Source organism: Mercenaria mercenaria, chromosome 5 (assembly GCF_021730395.1).
Source record: "Mercenaria mercenaria strain notata chromosome 5, MADL_Memer_1, whole genome shotgun sequence".
NCBI classification, from domain to species: domain Eukaryota; kingdom Metazoa; phylum Mollusca; class Bivalvia; order Venerida; family Veneridae; genus Mercenaria; species Mercenaria mercenaria.
In genome coordinates this window covers 96,904,484-96,927,000 of record NC_069365.1, presented here as the reverse complement: position 1 = coordinate 96,927,000, position 22,517 = coordinate 96,904,484, and the positions used below count along the sequence as shown (strand labels likewise).

Genomic DNA, 22,517 nt, shown 5'->3' with positions numbered 1-22,517 from the left:
GTGACCTACTGACTTTCTTAATATTGTATCATCAGTTTGACATTTGAAACATGTAGCTCATATTACTTAGGTGAGCGATACAGGGTCATCATCACCCTCTTGTTAGCTCATCTGATTTTTGGGAAAAATAAATGATGAGTTATTGTCATCACTTGATCGGCGCCGGCGTCGGCGTCGGCGTCGGTGTTGCCTGGTTAAGTTTTCTGTTTAGGTCAGCTTTTCTCATAAACTATCAAAGCTATTGCTTTGAAACTTGCAACACTTGTTCACTATAATAAGTTGACCCTGTATAATGAAAACATGACCCAATCCTTTATGGCCTCTTTTGTACTTAAAAAATATCAGATTTCTTGGTTAAGGTTTATGTTTATGTGAACTTTTCTCCTAAACTATCAAAGCCATTGCTTTGAAACTTGCAACACCTGTTCACCATCATAAGCGGACGCTGTACATCAAGAAACATAACTCCATCCTGCTTTTTGCAAGAATTATTGCCCCTTTTGGACTTAGAAAATCAGTTTTCTTGGTAAAGTTTTATGTTTAGGTCAACTTTGTCTCTTAAACTATCAAAGCTATAAGCTGACCCTGTACCTCAAGAAACATAACTCCATCCTGCTTTTTGCAATAATTATTGCCCCTTTTGAACTTAGAAAATCAGTTTTCTTGGTTGAGTATTATGTTTAAGTCAGCTTTTCTCATAAACTATCAAAGCTATTGCTTTAACTCATTAAGGACGCAAATCGCATTTATGCGTTCATTTTAACTCTTATCGAGTACCGCATGTCGTATTTATCCGTCAAAAGATAACAAGCGTGTATGCCGAAGATCGCAAAAATGCGCTATCAGCCTGATAGTACTGTATGCCGCGTGACGTGATTTTACGCTAGTAAGAGTACTAACGATTGGACTGCTGTCAAAGTCAACTTATTAAATATTTTACACTAAAGATTTATAAAACCCGGAAGCGATCGAAACTATCAAAATATTTATTATTTAAGCATTTATTTTTAATACACTCATCACTAAATATCGAAACTACAAAGTTATTTCTAGGTATGTCCTGTTTGATTTTCTCATTCTATTATACTGCAGAGTCTTTCTTTTTGATTCAGTATTTTTAATTTTATTAAATAAAACATAATTCTGTTCTTTTATATTATCACTTGCTTTAAAGTTTAGCGGTAAATGATATTTGAATAAATATAAAATAATCAAATAATGGCTGTTTTTTTCCTGTCAAATCTTTCTTGAATATTGCAGTTTTCCATATTCGTGTTACTTCAGTAGGCATGTGAAACAATTTTGCAAATTAAAATAATACTAAATTTAAGAATTTTGAATAGATCATAAATTGTAGTATCAGATGTGAAAATTTCAGTTTTATTCACCTGTTATAAACAGATGTTTGTCCCTAATATTGATCAAAGGATGCCTAGATCTTATCGATTATTGATTATCAGTGAAAATCCACAGGCATACAAAGCAGATAAATTGATAAGTGGCTCAGGAATGTATCGGAAAATTGATGCCAGTAATTAAGCGGCGATATGGCTGCAGGCGTTAATGAGTTAACACAGGCAACATTTTTTCACCATCATAAGCGGACTCTGTACACCAAGAAACATAACTCTATCCTGCTTTTTGCAAGAATGCTGGCCCTTTTTAGACTTAGAAAATCATTTGTAGGACAATACTTCTATTATACAAATAAATCATATGAGCGTCAGCTCCCGCAAGGCGGTGCTCCTTTTTTTTATATAATGACGTCACAAATGCCATCAGATTGATGAACATATTGTACAGTCATTTGAAAAAATTACTATGTATTATCACATGATAATACTCATACTGATATAAGTATTTGTAGAACATACACTAAAACGCGTTTCCAATTGTTTTTCTTTTTTATTTTAATTTTCTCTTTTCAATTCAATTTTATCTGTAGCTGCTCCTTAATGGCTCATACATTAATTGAACAAGCTAATATAAAGATCTTGTTCATTGTTCTTACTTGTTTTTTTTTTTATTTCTGTTGCAAATGTAGGTTCAACACAAACTATGTTTGTGTATAACAATGGTCACCATTTTACAACTTACGACTTTGTCCAAGATGGTAGACCTAATCACAACTGTGCATCCGATGGCCGTAGTGCTTGGTGGTTCAATGCATGTACCCGTGTGAGTCTAAATGGTTGGTATGGATATTCAATGACCTACTACGTAACTATAAATGATAGACACAAACTTAAAACAACTTAAGTGATGATTCGATGATGAAGTTGCAAACAGTGAATTAGCGAAAATTTTTCAGAAGGGAGTTTTTACTTCATACACTTGAAGCGATTTTAAGACAAGTATAGATAATTGTGAAGTATTCATGACTCCACTGAAAGTGCAAGTTTTAGTATGATTTAGTTTAGAGGATCTATTTTTATTTATTGGTCCATGCACTTTTTTGTTTCCATCCTAACAAAACACCAGCTCTATACGAGGATACCGACCCTACCCTTACATTCAATTGTTTTAATGCATTTTACATCCATGTAAGAGTTGCACAACAATAAATATTGCGTGAAGAAGACCACTATAAAGACATGGTCAGACAAGAGTGGTAAAGTACTTTTGTATGTATATTTTACCTATGTTGAAGGGCATCTGACAGTTATAATAAGAATTCGGTCGAGAATTTACCAAAAAAAAAAAAAAAAAAATAGATATGCCCATTATAATAAGGTTAAAGCTTCCTGTAAAATATACGGTATTATATAAGATTATTTTCTTGTTTGTTTCATGGAGTAGTGGAAATATTTTGTTACAATGTAAAAATTATAATTATGGAAAACAGATCTTTTCTGATAAATTGACATTCGCTTGGCCAAAAGTAGTATTTTTGAACAATGTTACTGTCTGCACGTTTTTTCCTATAATATACGTTTGTGAGAAGTTTGGGGAAGTGGGTGATAATGAGTTTGTCTAAAAGTCCAAGAAAAGCAACAAAAAACCTGTTAAACTGGATGGGATAAAGGTCTATAGCATAAGTGAACTATACTGTCAGAAGTTAGATTTGATCACGTGATCACATTGTGTTTATTTTCATCTGTAACAGAAATAATTATGTTATTTCGTTCAATAACTACAAAATTGGTGTCGGATTTAGATTATTTATTGCAGTTAAATGTGTCTAGTGTTCAAAATTATGACCGAGCTGCTTTCAAAGTTTATTTAATATCAGTGTCAAATATGTATAAAACAACTGCCCATAAACCGATTTTGAACATTCTTTCACTTCTTTAAATGATTTAAGACATCGTAGTAGTTGAATTTGATATGAAAAAAAACTGCCTTTCTTTTTAAAAATATAATAAAAACTTTTTCACAAATCATTTTCTTTCACAGCAAGATTTAAGATATGAGACAACTCTGTGAAAATAGAGAATTACTTGAAAATGTTAGCGATATGAAGGAATGAGACAACTGTTTTGTTTAAGATTCTACCATTAATTAGGCAGATCAGTCGACTGATTTCTTTGTTTCCAAGAAAGACAGATGTTGACGAAGAAACCCTTTCAGGTGTATTAAAACATGTTCTAGAAATATTTGAAAAAGAAACGGAAAAAATAGAGGTTCTGTCATTTCTGAGTTGGCTTTACGTAGGTAGCGTAACATTACTTACATCTTCTTTAACATCTAATTACAAGTTTTGATAAACACGTATAATTCTGACTGTATATTTACACATCTTATGCTTATCTTACACTGAAGTATCAAATTTAAAATCCTCAGAAACATACCACATTTCGCTAAATATACACAACAAGATGTAAATATAAAATCATGTAGTAATCTGTTAAACAAACTTCCAGCAGTTATTTGTGGGAGTACAAGTTCATACTGTGGTTTCAAGTTATACGTTAATGAAGTATTTATACAGACGAACATGTTTTTAGTATTTACATATATCAAGGGTTGCAATGGTGTTATTTGTTTCCAAATACAACAATGTATGGACTTAAGAATAGGCATTATCTGTGAAGTGTTATCCATAGATATACATGTATTGCAAGTGCGATATTGTTTTAATTTTCATGTAATTACCCATGTTTTGCATTTAATTATTTTAATTATTATTTAGTTATCTAAAACGCAGAATGGATACGTATCATTGCTTTTATTTTTTTTTTATAAATATCTATTGTATATGTTTGCCATTTCTTGTTAAGCACCTTTGAACGTATATTCATTTTACATAAAGAGTGTTATACAAATATGGTATAAAAATAATAATAAAGATAATAATAATAACAGATTTATCTTTTGTTTTCTTCGATATTTGCTATAACGGACTTGTTAAACCCTAACCCTACTTTCCAGATTTTATTGTTAAAATAGGCTTAGATGTGCGATTGAAATCAAAATTTATATATTACATTAAATGAATAATAATGCAAAGCAACTTTCCTTTGCTCAAGAATGTAAGATAATGCGTGAAATGAACGTTAATCGCATCTTATTACAAATAACCCTTACATTCTTAACACTGTTTAGGAATATATAGACGAATATAGACATTTATTGAAAAAGTAAATCAACTTAAGTACCTATTAGAAATGTTCTGTGACACAGTTGTTCAAGGTATTGATTTTGATGTAGCTCATGTTTACAGTATGACAGTAATTCTTTATAACGCGGGAGTCTACATTTTGAAGAAAAAAAAAAACGTCTTAGACATTTATTAAAAAAGTAAATCAACTGATGTATCTTTTAGAAATTTTCTTTGATACAGACGTTAAAGGCATTGATTTAGAGGCAGTTCGTGTTTACAATATTACATTTTGAATAATTGATTATTTGGTATTGATTCTCTGAAATGGTATCAGTTTAGGTGCAAAGATAAGTATTTTGTATGTAGAGTAATTTGTTATAACGTTATTTCATTTTGAAAATATTCCTACAAGAAAAAAATCTTCTAGGAAATATGTGCGTTTCCATATGTCGTCGTTATTCTATAATCGAAGAGCCCTCAGTTGCCGATAGGTAAATGTTGCTACTTTCGAGTTTCTTACCCTTTACCGCAGCGGGTTCGAATCCTAATTTCGGTTGAATATTGAAATGGACCAATCCAGTTGCTTAGGGAATGATGTTGGTTTTATCCGGATACCTGAACATGCCTAAAATAATTGAATGTTTTTTTTTTGGGAATTTCTACACTAGTATTTCTGGACAGCTGCGATATGGCTTCATGTGTGTCGATGTGTCATACCAACAAAACAATTTTCTGTAATCAACCGATAATCACGTCTACATACATGTATACATCAAATATATACAAACATTCAAACATACGTACAAAGAGGTTTGTTCTAAAGGTATTGTTTCTCATTATCTAGGACCCTTCCCAGTGAACATAAACGTAAAAACAATCGATTCAACAAGGAGACTGATCAAAGAACCTGTCTTTCAACATTACGATTTCTAAATAATTCTTTAAGATCTGACATTTTAAGTATTATTGTAAAAGCATGTTAGTGAAATGTCTGAATATTTAATATTTAGCAAAAAATTAAATTTTTTTGATAATTTTGAATGGGAGCCACCTAGTGATCATTCTTGTGAAGTTTGGTGTAAATCTGACCGGTGGTTTTCAAGAAGAAGATTCTCTTTTAACCAAGCTAAATGAAGAGAAACAACTAAAGATTCTCTAACTTGTTCATAATTTTACATTGAATTTTAGGCAACTATGCAGCCATACATGTATTTTCATATAATACAATACTGCTTTAATCATTTTATACCAAAGAAAAAATTGTCAGTCTTGAAGACATTACGTGAAAAATGATCAAAGTTAAAAGTATTGTTTCTCATCATTTCATATAAATTTCAAATCAGCTTAACAGAACACAGAAGCTGCACACTTCAATATAAATGTTGCCTTTGTGATGTGCAAAGCTGGCAATGTTTTTTTTAACACTATAATTTACCTAAATTATATCCTTTATTTTATTGATATAAAAATTCTTTGTGTTTTTTTCTGACTGATACAATATAGTGAAGAATTTGTATTGTCCGTAAGTATTGACCTGGCACTCATGCATAATCCGTTTATTTCCGTAAATTAATTCTCAGTGTCCGAACATGAATAACTATAAGATATATATAATTTCTTGATAACGTAATGTCATATGTGCAAGTAGCTGTGCCGACAAAGCGTTAAGCTGCCATGCTCAGGGTTGTTGGTTCAAGTCGTACAATGTTATCATATTTAACCATTGTAGAAAAAATGAAATAAAATGGTTTTAGAAGGATCTTATACAAACATACAAAGTGCTTGTCACCAACGTTTCCCGAAAATAAATGCTTTAGAGAAACAATTAGAATATGATACATAAAACAGTGTAACAATAAAACAGGCATCGATAAAATCACATTATACCAAAAATTATTTATTGTGATTTTCGAACCCGTGGTAACATGCTTGGAAGTCAGACACCTTTCCACTGCACCACCGTGTCATCCGATAACTGTATCTGGTAGTCTTAAGTAATATAGATATTTTCAAAATACAAATATTGCGTAAATTAACAAAAACGTCCGAAAATACTGACGAAGATTAATGAGGGCCATGTCATTATTTACAGACAATATTTCAATGTTTGTTATCAAAGTAAATTTTCTTTCTATTTTTACAATGTTTACATTACAGAGGTGTCACACATTATTACTAAAACAGGTCTATCAATATTATCTTAAATGGAGATATGTACTTAGTAAACCATTAAATTGAGAAATACACAAAGCTACAGAAAATCAATGTTTATGCCATGCTGACTTAAAGTCCAGTAGGTTCACATACTGTCAGGAATGTCAGTCTTATAGCTGACTTGTACAACTGTTTCAGAAGTATGCAGTCATACAGCACATAAATGCTAAAGAACTTTGTTTAACATATAAAAACATAATATCCCCTGCATTTATTCAAAATGGTAACATCAGTGGATGCCATAGGGTAAAGCAGGTCAAGCAATTGTACACACAATTAAAACTGAAAATGAAAATTATATAAAATAATTATTCATTTCTTCTTTTTGGTATTAAAACATGGACCATACATTTCATAGAGAATTTTTCTATTAATTGATCTTAAATAATAACATTAATAAAATAAAATATATCAAAGCTTACTTTATGTTCCAAATTAAAATCATTAATGAAAATGAAAACTGCATTAAATATTTAAAAAGACTGCAATTATTGTAAAACATTAAAAAATATCATGAACCTGATTATGAAAAAGTCACAGTAACTGTTCTGATGTCACAGCAGCATGACTGCCAGAAAAGCAATGTATGGTATATTTTAACTTCAATGAAATTTGATGTATAACAAAATATACCACTGATCAATGTAGTATCTTTGTGGATATTTCAACAGCTCCTAAACTGGTCAAAGGCTGCAACAGCATGTATCAGGAACTGAAACTAAAATGTATAAATAATTATAGTCATTACACAAAAGACTTTTTACGTGTTAAATAAAGGGAGTTAATTAAATGCAATCTGATATATTATTGCTAAAAATTAAATGGCGTAATAATCAAATCCAAAAATGAAGGAAAAAATATATTTAAAAAGGGAGGTAATTTTTTTTATAAAAATCTTCAAACCTCAGTAAAATGATAGTTCATATTGACCTATATCAAGTGTGCACAACATAAGAAACAGCAAGCACTTGAAAATGCATTATATTTCCTTGCAAATTAAAGAATATTTGACAGTATGTAAGGGTTCCCTAGCTGCTGTTATACTGAAACAAACTTTAGTCTAAATATAGCTTAGATCTCTTTTTATCTTTAATAAAAGGAAGTCCCAAGTTTCCACAGCTAATCACAGGCTGAAAATTGCAGGTACTGATATCAACAGAGAGGCTGATGTCTATACTATTTAATAACTATCGCTAAAGGTAGGGAAAAACTTACTGGAAAGGCACACACTTCTGATCTATTCATTTCAATACATTTTCAGCTCATTTGCATATAAGAAGAAATTTACAGAATTCCCCATCTGTCTCTTTATTTTCACAAAACCTATACAATAAATATAAACCAAAACATTCTTCTATGTGTCAGCTATCACATATATATTTCATCAAAGACTGTCAACTTACCTTGTTTATAAAAGAACACAATTTTCCACAAACTTTCGCCTCCCCACACAATCGTACCGGTGCGCACGTAAAAAAAACTCAAATGTGATTTTCAAAATAATACGGTCAGACCACTATTATTTCCCTTGAAAATGAAATGCTCTAGGTAAATGCCTACATTCTGATAATAGAAAAGCAAAATGTTATCACAAATGATATACAAGAATTAAGATGCATGCCACAATCAAATCTGTATATGTACATTTCTTATAACAGAAAACAGTAATCAACAAATTTACAAGCCTGCCCGCTTAGCTCAGTAGGGAGAGCGTTGGTCTACGGATCGCGGTTTCGCAAGTTCGATTCCCGGGCGGCGCGTATGTTCTCTGTGACGATTGTGTCTGAAATAATTCGTCCTCCACCTCTGATAATTCAGGTGGAGAAGTTGGCAGGTACTTGCGGTGAACAGGTTTGTACCGGTACAGAATGAATCCAGGAACACTAGTTATGTTAACTGCCGCCGTTACATGACTGAAATGCTGTTCAATTACGGGGTTAAACCCATAACAAACAAACAAACAGACAAACAAAAAGATGCAAAATAATTTACATTCTGATAATAGGAAAGCAAAATTAAATTACAAATGCTATACGAGAATTAAGATGCATGCCACAATCGAATCTGTATAATACAGTTAAAAGTCGCTTACGATTTGTCAGGTTGTGGGCCTCAATTTGTGTCATTAGATGACGTCATAGGTTGAAGGTAGTAGGATTTTGTAGTGTGGAAACTCGACTTGATATCAGTTTTCAGTGGCTGGTCTGCTATACACGCCTGGGTCGCATACTTAGCTCACTCCCATGATACGTGAAGTTCTCATTTGACTGTGCATGCCTGTTATAAAAGGTGTAAGTACCGGGAGTAGCATTTTCCAATAGGTTTCGAATCATGTGCATGATATTAACACAATGTATTGAATAAAAATCTTACGCCCTGATTTATAATTTCTTTTTTACCTTTCCACTTTCACTTTCGAGCTCAAAATGACGTAACGCGATCACGTGATTGGGCACACTGGACTTATACGACGACAAACTACGCCAATGCTTCTGCTAACACTGTTTAGGCTCATGACATTGTTCCTAAACAAATATAAACCATAGTCGGTGGTCAACAGCTATTCAAAGTGGCAAACCATTAACCAAGGCTAATAAACTATTTACCTAACTACACAGAGCACTAACGAAAACATGACTGTTTAATTTACTTAGTTTTAGTTTAGTTTTAGTTTATACTAATTTGTTTTAGCTCGATTGTGATGAAAGCTTCAAGCTTATTGGAATCACTCTCGAGTCCGCTTCCTGGAAAACCAGTACTGGTGTCATATGAAAAGTCATGTTCGTGACCCCAGTGGGGCTCGAACCCACGACCCCGGGATTGAGCGGCCGACACCTTATCCACTAGACCACCGCTCCCCTTTGATACCGTACTGTGTTGAGCAGAACTCAACGTTTACATATGCTACAAGTACAAAAGAATTAAGATCGTGATCGGCATTTATTCTAATATAGTGGCCCGTAATAATAACGTACTTTTGTGTGAAAATTAAGGTTCAGTTAATCATGCCATTCTCCCTCATCAAAGATAAAGGAACATAAGTTTAAAATTTAGAAAAAATGTCAGAACATGCAAAGAATATAAATGCTCGCCGAGATAAGCGATAGATATAACAGAATCATAAGTTCTAAAATTTAGATGTCTGCCATACAACTGCTGGTTTTGGGCTCAGCTCTTTTGGCTGCAGGTAAGCTGTCTTTTCTTGATACTATTTAATTGCTTTAAACTATGTGTTTATTCACAATTTATTGCTTTAAACGTCGTACGTATCTGAGAATTATTACCTTAAACTTAATTATGTATTTGCGGATAATTGTTTGAAACTAAATGCATTCGCAAATAATTGCTTTGAACTTTGGTAATTATACGTGTTCGTGAATTCCGATGCGAAATATGTAGTATTTCCTTTATTTATTTATTAGGCACTCATAACAGTATATAGATTATATAGAAGATCAGGTTGCAAGTTTAATTTATTTTAAAATATGTAGAACGCGGACAGTGGACTAGAAGCTTAAAAAAGGTCTGCAGATAGCTGCTAAGGCATATCTACCAAACATTGCATTTGCATTTACAGAAAAATCATGATACGTTTTTTCATTCCTTTTGTGAGATTTTTACCTATATTGATTAGGTGTATAATTATACAGAATAATGAAAGTCCGAGCAAAATAAAATGAATATTTTGAATATGAATATGAATCTATTTTGCATCCAATAACTTAAGTTATTGGACCCGTAAAACGCAATAAAAAGACTTATTGTCCGTAAGCAATTTCGGATTTCTCAGCTTTTTACGAAATGTCATGTGATCGTTCAGCCCCTAGCTTAGACTGCAAATGGAATATTTATTAAACACATTTTAAAGCTATGTTAAATAACTTAAACCTTTTCAGAAATGTTTTATTCTTACTTAAATATCATTTCAGTATACAGTGCGTGTCCTTCTGGGTGGCGCCCTTATGGTGGAAACTGTTACATGTTTCAGAAGGAAATACAAACTTGGGCAGATGCTCGGGTATGTTGTTCACTATAACAACAAAATCCAAGTCTTACTTTAATTTAAGGTTTTGGGAAAACTATTTCCCAATGATAGAATTTGTTCAAACTTTGTATATGAACACAATGTCATACTAGAAACAGAATTATGAAAGAACTGAAGATCGCCATGCTTGTTCAGGATTTATTTTCCCTTTAATGTGCAAATTTGAAGAAAAATAAAGTTTTAACGGCAGATAGCTCCTAAATAACTAAATAAGCACTGTGTTCATATACATAGTTTTTTGTGCCCCATCCCTCATACAAGAAGCTGCAGCAAGAGTCTTTAAATACAGAATGACTCTAGGCAAGAGATTACCAAGTGTCTTTGTAAATAATATACTAGTAGTACTTTGTATGTTAATCCAATAATCGTGAATTACTTTATGTATGCTATTTCGCATGATATAAAACTCAAAATTGCCTTGAACAAGGATCAAATTTAACAGAAAGAGTATTTAATACAAATATACAAGAAAAGTAAGTAAGGTCATGTGACAGTTTGCCAACGACATCTAGGTCACGACGACTCTGCAAAACACTTCTTGATTCTTTGACGAATGCTCCTTCATCTAAATGATCGTCTTTGTTATCGAAGACTGTCTGCAAATGCAGAACTATAAGTCAGTGTTGATGGCAGACAGTAATATGAGACAGTGTTGATGAAAATGGACAGAGTGCAAAACCTAAATTATTGCAGTCTGGTCAGGATCCATGCTGTTAGCTTTCAAAGCATATTGGAATTAGAGAAACTGTTAGCGAACAACATTGATTCTGGCCAGACTGCGCGAATGCGCGGGCTGGTCCGGATCCATGCTGGTCACAAACGCACTATGTTGGATTTCTCATGATGCGGCTCATGGTTGCTATCAGAATGGTAATCCTCTAGAATGACTTCAGTTTTTTTAACAGAATTATTTTTTCGTTCAAATCATGTCACTGAATAGTACCGGAAAATCAGGTTTACGAGAAAATGGGCAGGGATCGCTATATATTTAGGTCTTATATGAATGTTTTACATCTGAGCATAGCCACGGACCACATAAATAGTTTGTCTATAGCTCCAACTTCCTTCACAGAAATTTTGTTGTCGTCGACAGCTGTGTCCATATTGAAAACTTCAGATCTCTTTATAACTTTGACCAAACACTGAATGTTTTCTACCCACATAACGTTGAAAACATTTTACTTACACCAGAATCTGATATTTTTGTCAGTAATAAAATAATTGTAAAAAACCGCTGCACTTTGATAAAAGAATACTTCTTGATGAAAAACAAAACACACACACACACACACACAAAAAAAAAAGAAGACATATTTCTCTCAGTATAAAGACATTTCAGTTTAAATATAGTTTGAAAAGTAGAGCCCTCGGAAGCACCGAGAATAATACAAACAGTGAAAATTACAGACTCGGTTTGATTGAGTTAATGGAAAATTCAACACTGCCCACGCCCCCTAGCACCGGCTTAAGCAGTATTCAATCTTCAAATCTAAATGAGTTGAAATCAATAATCCCGAGAGACCAGAAAATTATTGATCTTTCCTTCATTGCAAATTTATTAATATCTTGAATTTGCACCGTGCTGGATGATGATATGGCACCCAATAGTAAAATCCCTTTTCAAGGTAATATGTTTTAGTAACAGGACAGGGAGCTGTATCATAACCCTTTACCAGTTCGTAAATATTGGAACCAATCACATTTTCCCTTTATTTCAGTTTATGTGTAAGTGGCACCACAACAGCGATTTGATCACCATTGAGACACAAGCAGAACAGGATTGGTTTAAAAAGCAGGCTTTGACATTTAACTGTGAGTAGAAAGTTAAAATATTAAAGAATGTCTAAGCAAACGACTTAATTTGCTCATATTCATTGTAAAGCGATTTGAGAGGAACTTACCCGAAATATAAATACTTATTGAAATTTGAATGGGTATGTTTGAAACCTAACTTCCTAAATTAGAATTTTAATGTGTTTACAATTGCAAAAATCCAGCTGGAAAATGCGTTTGGAATAAATCACTTACCATTCTAAATTTCTATAATGAACTTGTGCGTCTCCAATTTGGACAGAACCATTAACTGTTAAAAGGGGTGCTTACAAAAAAGGTTCCGGCTGAATAACAGTACAGATCGTGTCCAGCATGGTAAGGGATAAACATTAGTCGCATATTTGATCATAAATATTTCATTACATACTAAGTGGTAGAATAAATGAACTGACAGTCTGTAGTGAAAATGGAAACTGAAACTTCTTATGCAGCTGATCTATGCATACCATGTAATGCTTTAAGCACTGGTATAAGCAATAGGGGTAAAATGACCGCAAGGGGAGGGGTGCGGTCATGACCGTTTGTTACAATAAAGATGCTATTATCATTATTGTCATTTTTAATATTGTTATAAACATGACTATTATTATTATGTACAACGCCATTGAATATGTCATTGTATAAAAGTAGGCGTTTAATCAAATTATTCAGTTTTCAGTCTTTTGGAATAAATTGATTTTGATGACAAGAATAACCGCCAATATCATGATAATGAAAAAAGGTCAAGCGAATAAATTTGATGTTACCTTTATATTTAAATGCATTACTTACTAAAATAAGTTATGAAAGAGACTTTATGTTGAGCCTCTCTCCAGATACGCAGGCAGATATTATAAAGGCATTTAATAATACATCACGCTTTCTAGATGATATTCTTAATATGGATAATCCGTTTTTTGGTCAATTGGTGGGTACTATTTATCCTAGGGAGCTTCAGTTAATTAAAACTAACAATTCGGATACTGATGCTTCATTTTTAGATTTACATCTCTCTATTTATGACAATTTTATACATACCAAAATTTATGACAAGAGGGATGATTTTAATTTTAGTATTGTAAATTTTCCCCATTTAGATGGGGATGTACCTCAGGCTACATCTTATGGGGTATATATTTCTCAATTAATTCGATTTGCCAGAGCGTGTAGTCATGTCAAGCATTTCAATGAACGTAATCAATATATTACAGGTAAACTTCTTCAGCAAGGCTACCGTTATTACAAATTGCGTAAATATTTTGCTAAATTTTATTATCGTAATTCTGATTTAGTTTTAAAATTCAATAGTAATTTAAAGACACTTCTGCGAGAAGGTATTTCTAAACCCGTTTTTTACGGGGATGTGGTTTACAAACTTCGTAAGATCTTGGGTCACGGTAATTTTCCAAATGTATTTGGAAAGATTATCAAACGTTTTATTAAAAGAGGTTACGACCCAGCTGTTTTGAGACATACCTCATGTTTAGTGTTCAACCCGTTTACAGTTGGACACTACGCTTCCCTCTTTGATTGCGTCTGACGGAAGAGGGGGAGGACTCTATGATAAGCAGTTTTTAAATCCTACCAGGACTGAACTGTTTTGATATTTGTCTTCTGGCCTGTTTCGTCGGGCCCTTAAGGGTGTTTCTCTTGTTGCTCTGTCTTCTGAAAAGGCATTGAGTACATACGTTTTTGGTTCTTAAGGTTTGTTTTTTATATATTTATATACGAGCATTTTTGTGTTTTACATGCCATGCCTTTTTGTTTCCATTACGTGTGTAAGAGATTCACCTGGAGGGGATTACTTTTATTTACACTGTCCCATGTCTTTGGAACATGGTGGGGGTAAGAGTGAGGTTAGGTGCACCATAAACCGGTTTAAGCTCCCCAGTGGTGTTTTTGCCACTGACCGTTCCAAGGCGGTGCCCCACTGTGTTCCTTTGTTTGTTCGTTTCGTCTTATGTGTTGGCTTTGTGTGCGTGTGTGTTGTTCGTTTTGTCCTTGTGTGTTGGCTTTGGGTGTGTGTGTGTATGTGTGTGTGGTGCACGCGTCTGCGTGCTGGGGGTTTCGTTTTGAGGGGGCTACGTTTTTGGTGCGTGGCATTCCCTGTTTGATATTTTTCTTTGTTTTTTACTAAAATAAGAAGTAATAAAAAAATAAATTTGAGATGTGTCCATGGGACACAGATGCGCCCACTACATGACATTAAAATGACATTTTTTTCCCAGGTCAGGGGCCAAAAATGACAATTTTTTCCCAGGTCAGGGGCCAGAACTCCTACAATACTGAATGAATCCGGACGCGAAACCCCAGGTGCACAACTTCACATGCTGACCAACACGCCTGTAAAGTTTTGTGACTCTAGGTCATATACCTTTGGAGCTAGGCGCGACACAACATTAAAATGACCAATTTTTACAAAGTCAGGGGCCATAACTTCTACATGACTGAATGAATCCGGACGCGAAACCCCAGGTGCACAACTACACATGCTGACCAACATTCCTGTAAAGTTTTGTGACTCTACGTCAAATACTTTCAGAGCTACGCGCGACACAACATTTTCGGAAGGACAGACGGACGGACGGACGGACAAGAGCAAATCTATATGCGCCCCCCCCCCCCGTCTCGACCCCAAAGTGGTGGGGGCATAAAAAAATGAAAGATGATAATTGATTTCTTTCACAATGGTGCAAGTCCATAGAATGATACATAAGCGGATAAAAACAAATTATAGTGTGTTATTTATACACTGTTACCAGGGTCACGGTCCATGTGCAATTATTGAATGTGCGATTACTGTTGACGTAGGGTACAATGTAAACATATTTTCTCCATGATCCTTTTACCAACAACAGAATGCATGCGGTATAACCAACGACAGGATACAATCATGTAGTATAACCAGCGACAGAATGCACGAACATGGATTTCAGTGACACCTTAATAAACAATTGAAATTTACCAGTGATTAAGTATTACTTGTCGTGGTACATTTTGTTTCAGACACAGAGGATGATGATGGATTCTGGCTTGGCGCCACCGACTGGGAGAATCAAGAAACCTGGATTTGGGAACCAACAAAGCAGCCAATGACATATAAAGTTTGGGGTGGTAATCCTGTTCCTCAACCAAACAACAGAAACGGCAGTGAAAACTGTCTAGCTGCAGTGAAATTCTTTGATTTTTTGTGGAGTGATGAGTTTTGCAACTGGCAAAGAGTTGGATATGTATGTGAGATGGCGTAAGTAGTAATCTGTATTTACATCTCTTAAATAAACATAGATTGTAATCTATGTACACAGATGGGAACTGAAAAACGTGGTCTCTTAATGAAAGCGGCCCCTTCATAGTCGTGGACTATCGGGCAAGTTTGACTGTATAAACAAGGTTTACGTCACTATATAAAAGTAGAGTGCCCCTCAAATACGGAGTTATAAGAGGTGACGAACAATTACCATTATCACAGAATAAAACTGAAATCTCACAGCTAATCGGATATTATATACTGCTTTCTTTAAAACTACATGGTATTTCTAAAACTATGATAGTATAGAAATTACTATAATATAACGATCGACTTAAGAAATTGTTAGTAATATGAAATATAAATTCGCTTTTATCAAATAAAAGTGAATAGAATTAGCAGCGGTATTCCAGGTGAGACAAAAATGTACTTCAATACTGAACTTGAGTAAAAATTATTGACATTAATGTTAACAACATTAAATATGAAAATATTTCTACGTAACAATTATTGGACTTGGTAGAAAAAAGTAATTTGTAACAGACTCTTTCGTTCGTGCGTTCTCAAAACACGTGCTCAAAACTAATTTTACATTAGAATGACATTACAATTATTGCATGAGGAAAGTGGGTTGACAGTTTACGTTTAAAGGAATTTACAGTAGTACATTTGCCCTTACGGGTTTTTAGTGCAAGATAGTGTAAGATAACAAATTTTAACAAATCATATATATGTGTCTTTGTTGTACTGAAAGTAATCTTGCATAGAACCATTTTCAGCATGATGTAAGCGTTTTATGTAGTAGAGATGGTACCAAAAAAATTCAAATTGAAAGGTATTGGCGCATTATTGCTTTATTTTATGCACTACTATACTTTCTAGCAGGGCCTTAGCACAACTTTAATAATTGTCAGTGTTAGCCATGAGAAAAGTGTGCATATTGTATATCGAATACAAAAGGTTTTAAACAATTGTAATTCATATTTTGTCTGCCTGCCCAGTTGTTGGGAAAAGGACCTGTTTAGTTTTTCTTCATTTTTCACCACTGTTTATGATAAGCTTCAGTTTATCGGTCAATTCAAATTGGTTCCACTTAGATTTTCTTGAGTAAGTTCCACCTCTAAATGTAGTTGCAAGTTCGCAGTTACGCGTGTTGTCTACTTATCTGAGAAATTAAGAAGATACTTTAATATAGAATTTATGCAGGTATGTTAGCAATTGCTGTGATACATGTTCAATAAGAACGTTATAAAGTCACAGGGCGCTTTTGTTTGCAAAAATCCGGTTTGGGTTTGAAGTTTTGGTTTGGATAAAAAATGATGATAAACTTAAACTGGTTTCTGTTAAAATGAGTTCTTGAACAAACAGGCGGTTTGTATTAACAAAATGACGAATCTAGAAAAACTGGTGATTAAATTTATTCTAAATGGAGATAAATGACAGATTTTGTATCTAAGAGCCAAACATATTAAATAACATGTACTACTGTTACTACTCCTCATGTGCCGACACTATTTAACATGTGTATATAGCAAGGCTAATTATGGCATAGACAGTTGAGTCACTGCCTTTTGCACTCAACAACATAAGCCATTAGACCAACTGAGTGACTACAAATGTTTGTTTTTGTTAAGTTTAATGTCAGACTGACAGAATTATAGATCATATATCAACTTTCAATGCATAATTTAAGGCATGGGCGGGCAGCTAGGTTAAGCCACTGTCCTTTAAGTCAGCTGATTACTTAAAAATCCACACATGAAAGAATTCTACACCCTGAGCAAGGTTTCGAACACACAGCAGTGAAGGACAAATAATTTAAAATCAACTACCCTAACCATCCGGCCACAAAGACTAAGACTGAGATGTAATCATTTAACTGTATCCACTATCCAGCAGACCTTTTTTTATTTCAATTTGATGAAAATTAGAGATTAAGTGTTTTGTAACAGGGATAACTCCTAAATTGAAATCATTGCTGTTTCCTTGTTTTAGACACACTCAGCAAAGTTTGACAGTTGTGATGTAGTTAATGTGCAAAACTAGATGATGTTATACTACTCAAGGTTCAAGCAAAGCACATATACTCTGACTCTGGTGCTGAACTGATTTAAGTAACCAGTTGTATTTTAGGCCAGCAAGTGTATCTTACCTCACAAAAACTTGTTTAAATAAATATTAATTAAGATTCTTAAAAAAATGGTTGACATATTTAATCTCTGACATTTTTGTCTGATGACACACTGTACATCCAAAACCTGGCAACAGTGAGTTGGATGGCATCCAATGACACCCCTGACTTGATCAGATAATACTTAATATTTTGAACTTTTATGCCACTGTATCAAGGGGGACTAGAAACCATGGATATACATTATTAAACATAATTGATACTTATGTATATAATTATATGTATTTCGGTGAATTGAAATTTCTCTACACTACACGCAGCCACAGGAAAACACTGCAGCAATTACAAGGCAGAGACTGAAGCACCCATGAAGGCCGTCTCAATGATTGAAGACTCGGCAGAAGAAAGTTCCTCAGTCGTCTTTTTTACAGATGCACTGTTTGATCAACAATAAAGCTCCGCAGCTAGCCAGGAGAATGCAGAGCCTGAGTATAACCTGCAAAGTAGCACTTCAGTGGATTCCATCCCATTGTGGACTTGCAGGCAATGAAGAGGCAGACAAACTGGCTAAGCTACGAGCTCAGTTAGAACAACCAACAGAACCTGTGAGTTACAAGGGGAAAGTCGCCATCATCAAGGCACTAATGAGACAATGCATTATCAATTGAAACAAACATGTGCAAACTTGTTTCCGAAGTTAGCATTGTAATAAATTGTACAACATTTGACAACAAGGACCAGCTTATTTTACAGACTTAATAGTCATTTTATTTTTGTTGTTGATAACTGCTTTGTCTATATTGAAATGGCTATTTCATGGGGACACGAATTTATGGAATTCAACTTTTGAAGATAAAAACGATGGTATTTATGGGCTTGTTAGAAATTAATTACACAACTATGAAATCCATGAAAATTAGTCCCCCACAAGTATTTATGACTTTGCAGTGTTTTTCGGCCATTTTTCTGCATAAGTTAACAGGTCTTAGAGCTGTCAGTCAATTTATTTTCAATTAATATCTTGTCAGGGATAAAAAAATGAAAATTTAGTTGGAAAATGAAATGTTCATTGATATGAATAGTTGTATGCATGAAAATAAAAAAAATACTCATTTTGCTCTTAAAATTTAAAACTGCATCTTTTAGTCAGGCTAGAGAACTGCTTTGCATAATTATGCATTTATATACTTATGATGTTTATGTGCATATAAAGTTATGTCAATGTGCATAGGGCTTCTTGCTAGGACTTGAACCTAGAATTCTTACAAAAGTAAGTGTGTTTCTTTACACTACAAGAAGTGATCCCTTGCTTAGCAACAGAGACATTTATTTAAATACAAAATATTGCATATGTATGTTATCCTTCAGAAACAGACACATTTACTATAAATTAAAACTTTATTCTATAACAGTAATTGGATTTTGGACTGTTGGAGGTCGAATAATCTTGGAACGAAATGAATGGAATATTTCGATGGTTAGAGAAACTGATGAAAACGATGTATGCCAATCAAAGAAAATGTTTTTAGAAGTAATTATTGACAAATGAATTCGGCTGAGCATAAAGATTACCACAGGTTTTCACTAGAAATGAACCAATTCTTAATTTTTTTCTTTACCCGTTTCCATTTTGGTCCACACGGTCCGCCATTTTTTTCTCGAACTGCAATAAATTTCGGATACAACAAACCGAACAAACCGCCTCCGGGGGCAGTTTGGTCGGTTTGACAAACCGGTTAGCGGTTTTTGAAAACAAATGACACAAACCTTTTCGAGATCAAAACCAGTTTTACAAAACAAATCGGAAGTTTGGCAAACCGGTTTGAAACCGAACTGAGTTTGTTACAAACAAAAGCGCCCATAGTTTGACAACGGTTTGTTCCCTTCCATCGATCAAAGATCTATATTTTTTTGTTTTATGGACTCTACAGACCATATTAAAATTGTGTAACGCAAGTACAGATTAAAAAAAACCGATCGTATTGTCAACCATTTAATAAGAACATTTCCAAGATTAAATAATTCTTTTTATAACTGCTCACGATTGTAAAATATATAAATCGTCTTTCCAGGGAACCAACAGCACCAGTTGTCGGATAGGAAGTAGCTACCAGTTGTCGGATAGGAAGTAGCTCTCCTGTGCAATATATATATTTATTATCAATAAATGTTTCCATAATCGGATTAAGTGTTTCTTTTGTTATCTTATATTGATTATGTTTGTCTAAAATATGTTAAAATCGATCGATTCGCAGGCCGACCTGGAATTTCAACGACCATTTTGAATTGCGAGAAAAAAATATTTGTAGCATATCTACGATTAGTTGGTCGTTAAGCTTCAACCTCAGTAAATGTTAAACTGTCAAAGTATGCTTAAAACCACTTGTTATATGAAATACAGAGATTCAATTACATGTAACTTAGCATAGTGGACCTTAATAGATCCCGTTAATACCATTAATTGAGACCAATAACGTAAAGTACAGGTACTCACAATCCACAATTACAGCTGATTAAATTAAACTGACTAAATTCAGCTGACAATTTTTGGTGCAATCAAAACTATATTGAGCGACCTGTGGAGTTTCCACTTTAAATTTTTCTATTTTATAAATAGTTAGCCGACAGCAAAAACGTTGATTAATCGGAAAACCATATAAGATGTCTTACACTTGTATAATGTCTCTTATAGTCAAGGTTGTTTCAACATTTTAGATATATAAAGCCTTTCTTATCTTCAATGATGGACTAATTTGTCTAAGTATAACAAAGAAATATTGATCATTACTCGTGGCGGCTGTTTGATGGGATATTTCTTCGTTCTCAGAGCTTAAAAGAACAAGGATAAATATCAAACAGGGAATGGCACGTTCCAAACACGCAGCCTCCCTAAAAAGAAGATGAACACACACACACACACACACACACACACGCACGCACACACACACACACACACACACACAAAGTGTGAACGTCTATATAACTGTACCTACAGTTATCATATTTCTATCAACTCTTATTCTTATCATCTTTAAATTATCCGAGGCTTTAGATTAAAGCTTTCTTCAATAGTTAAGCAATGAGATTTTTCACATTCAAAACGGGGCATTTTGTGTTTAAACCAACTGAGGTGAGTGTATAACAAACCGGGTGTTTGTGTATAGACGAAATGTGGAATTGTGTGTTTCAACAAAACGGGGAAGTAGTGTAAAGACTAAATGAGGTACAATTGTATAACTAAATGGGTGCGTGTGTATAGTTGAAACGAGGAACTAGCTATTAAACTAATATATGCGGAATCACTTGTTGCATAACGTGTATATGATTAAAGTCAATCGAGGAATTTGATTTGATTTGACGGGTTTAACATTCGTTTTCAACGGTATTTCAGTTACGTAGGCGGGCAGTTTACTCAACAATTGTTCCTGGGAGCATCCAGTAATAGTCTCCCATCCTCCATAATGAACTGACAGCTTTCATACAAAAAGAGACATGGTCGGAAGCAGGACTCGAACCAATGCCCCTCAATCAGTGAGAGCTTACGGTGATTTTAAATCAGCGACCCTAACCACCCAAGCACAGAGGCGGTCAGTCAATCGAAGAGATTCTATATTCTTTTTGTAAGCGGTACGTCAATCCTTTCAAAATTCAATCAAAGTTGCCTATGTCAAATGGTAACATTAAAATTACTGTTTTAAGAAGACATCAAACGATCGAAGAACAAGCCAGAGATACATGATGCAGAAACACAATATATCACAAAAAAAAGTATCTGGTTATACCAACTTTATATTTCAATCAAAAGCGTTACTTAAAAAAAGCGGTTGAACTTCGATATTAAGTGAATATTGTAAACTGTAGTCCCCACTTATGTTTTAACTAAATTGCTAAGTAAACAACTTCTCCTTCAATTCCGTCTGAATCAAAGTACCGATTTACAGACGCAATATTGTAAACGAACATTCTACCCTTTGCAGAAGAATACTATTCGTTCCAAAGACAGTTATTACTGAATGTGATTGTAAGTACAATAAAAATAGTATTAAGAATCAAAACAAATAAGTGGTTCCTATAAGAATGGTTCTGATTAAGGAAATCACCCCTATTCTAGTGCACTAAACATAAACAGTCAACGGCCCGATCGGAGTTAAGTTCATATGTTTTTCACTTTTGTTTTTGCGTTCCTATCTTTGAAATGTTATATTATTATAATGAATACATTGTATAAATAATAATGATTAAAACTTAAAATAGTACCATTTGTTATTTAATCGTAATATGTTTCAAAAAGAAAAAAAATATTACAAAATGGTAAACAAATAATGACCGCAGAGTATGACATAAACCCATGACCCTCACGGATATTGTTTCACTACCTGCTTACGAATGAAGGCAAAATGTCTTAAATTTAAGACGAAAAGCTATAGAGTTATAGAGGTGATTAATATGAATAACATAGATCTGAAGCAAACACATGACCCTAAATCAGGAAGAATAACAATGACATAGCATTTAGGTTTATTTG

At 33.8% G+C, this 22,517-nt stretch overlaps 1 protein-coding gene across 1 annotated transcript; it reads left to right on the top strand.

The window, feature by feature from the left end:
- The first annotated feature begins 9,811 nt into the window (after positions 1-9,811).
- LOC123558010 (perlucin-like protein) lies at positions 9,812-20,107 on the top strand. The gene is made up of 5 exons (XM_053544395.1): positions 9,812-9,944; positions 10,687-10,775; positions 12,521-12,614; positions 15,621-15,858; positions 20,065-20,107. Exons 1-5 carry the CDS (start codon positions 9,896-9,898, stop codon positions 20,090-20,092), a joined length of 498 nt encoding a protein of 165 aa, XP_053400370.1. The 5' UTR covers positions 9,812-9,895; the 3' UTR covers positions 20,093-20,107.
- Positions 20,108-22,517: the final 2,410 nt, after the last annotated feature.

Excerpts from the sequence above, each read along its gene's own strand:
- LOC123558010 (XM_053544395.1), top strand. The coding sequence starts at position 9,896 with ATGTCTGCCATACAACTGCTGGTTTTGGGCTCAGCTCTTTTGGCTGCA. Across the intron at positions 10,776-12,520 it reads AAACTTGGGCAGATGCTCGG|TTTATGTGTAAGTGGCACCA; the intron begins GTATGTTGTTCA and ends CCTTTATTTCAG. Across the intron at positions 12,615-15,620 it reads GCAGGCTTTGACATTTAACT|ACACAGAGGATGATGATGGA; the intron begins GTGAGTAGAAAG and ends ATTTTGTTTCAG.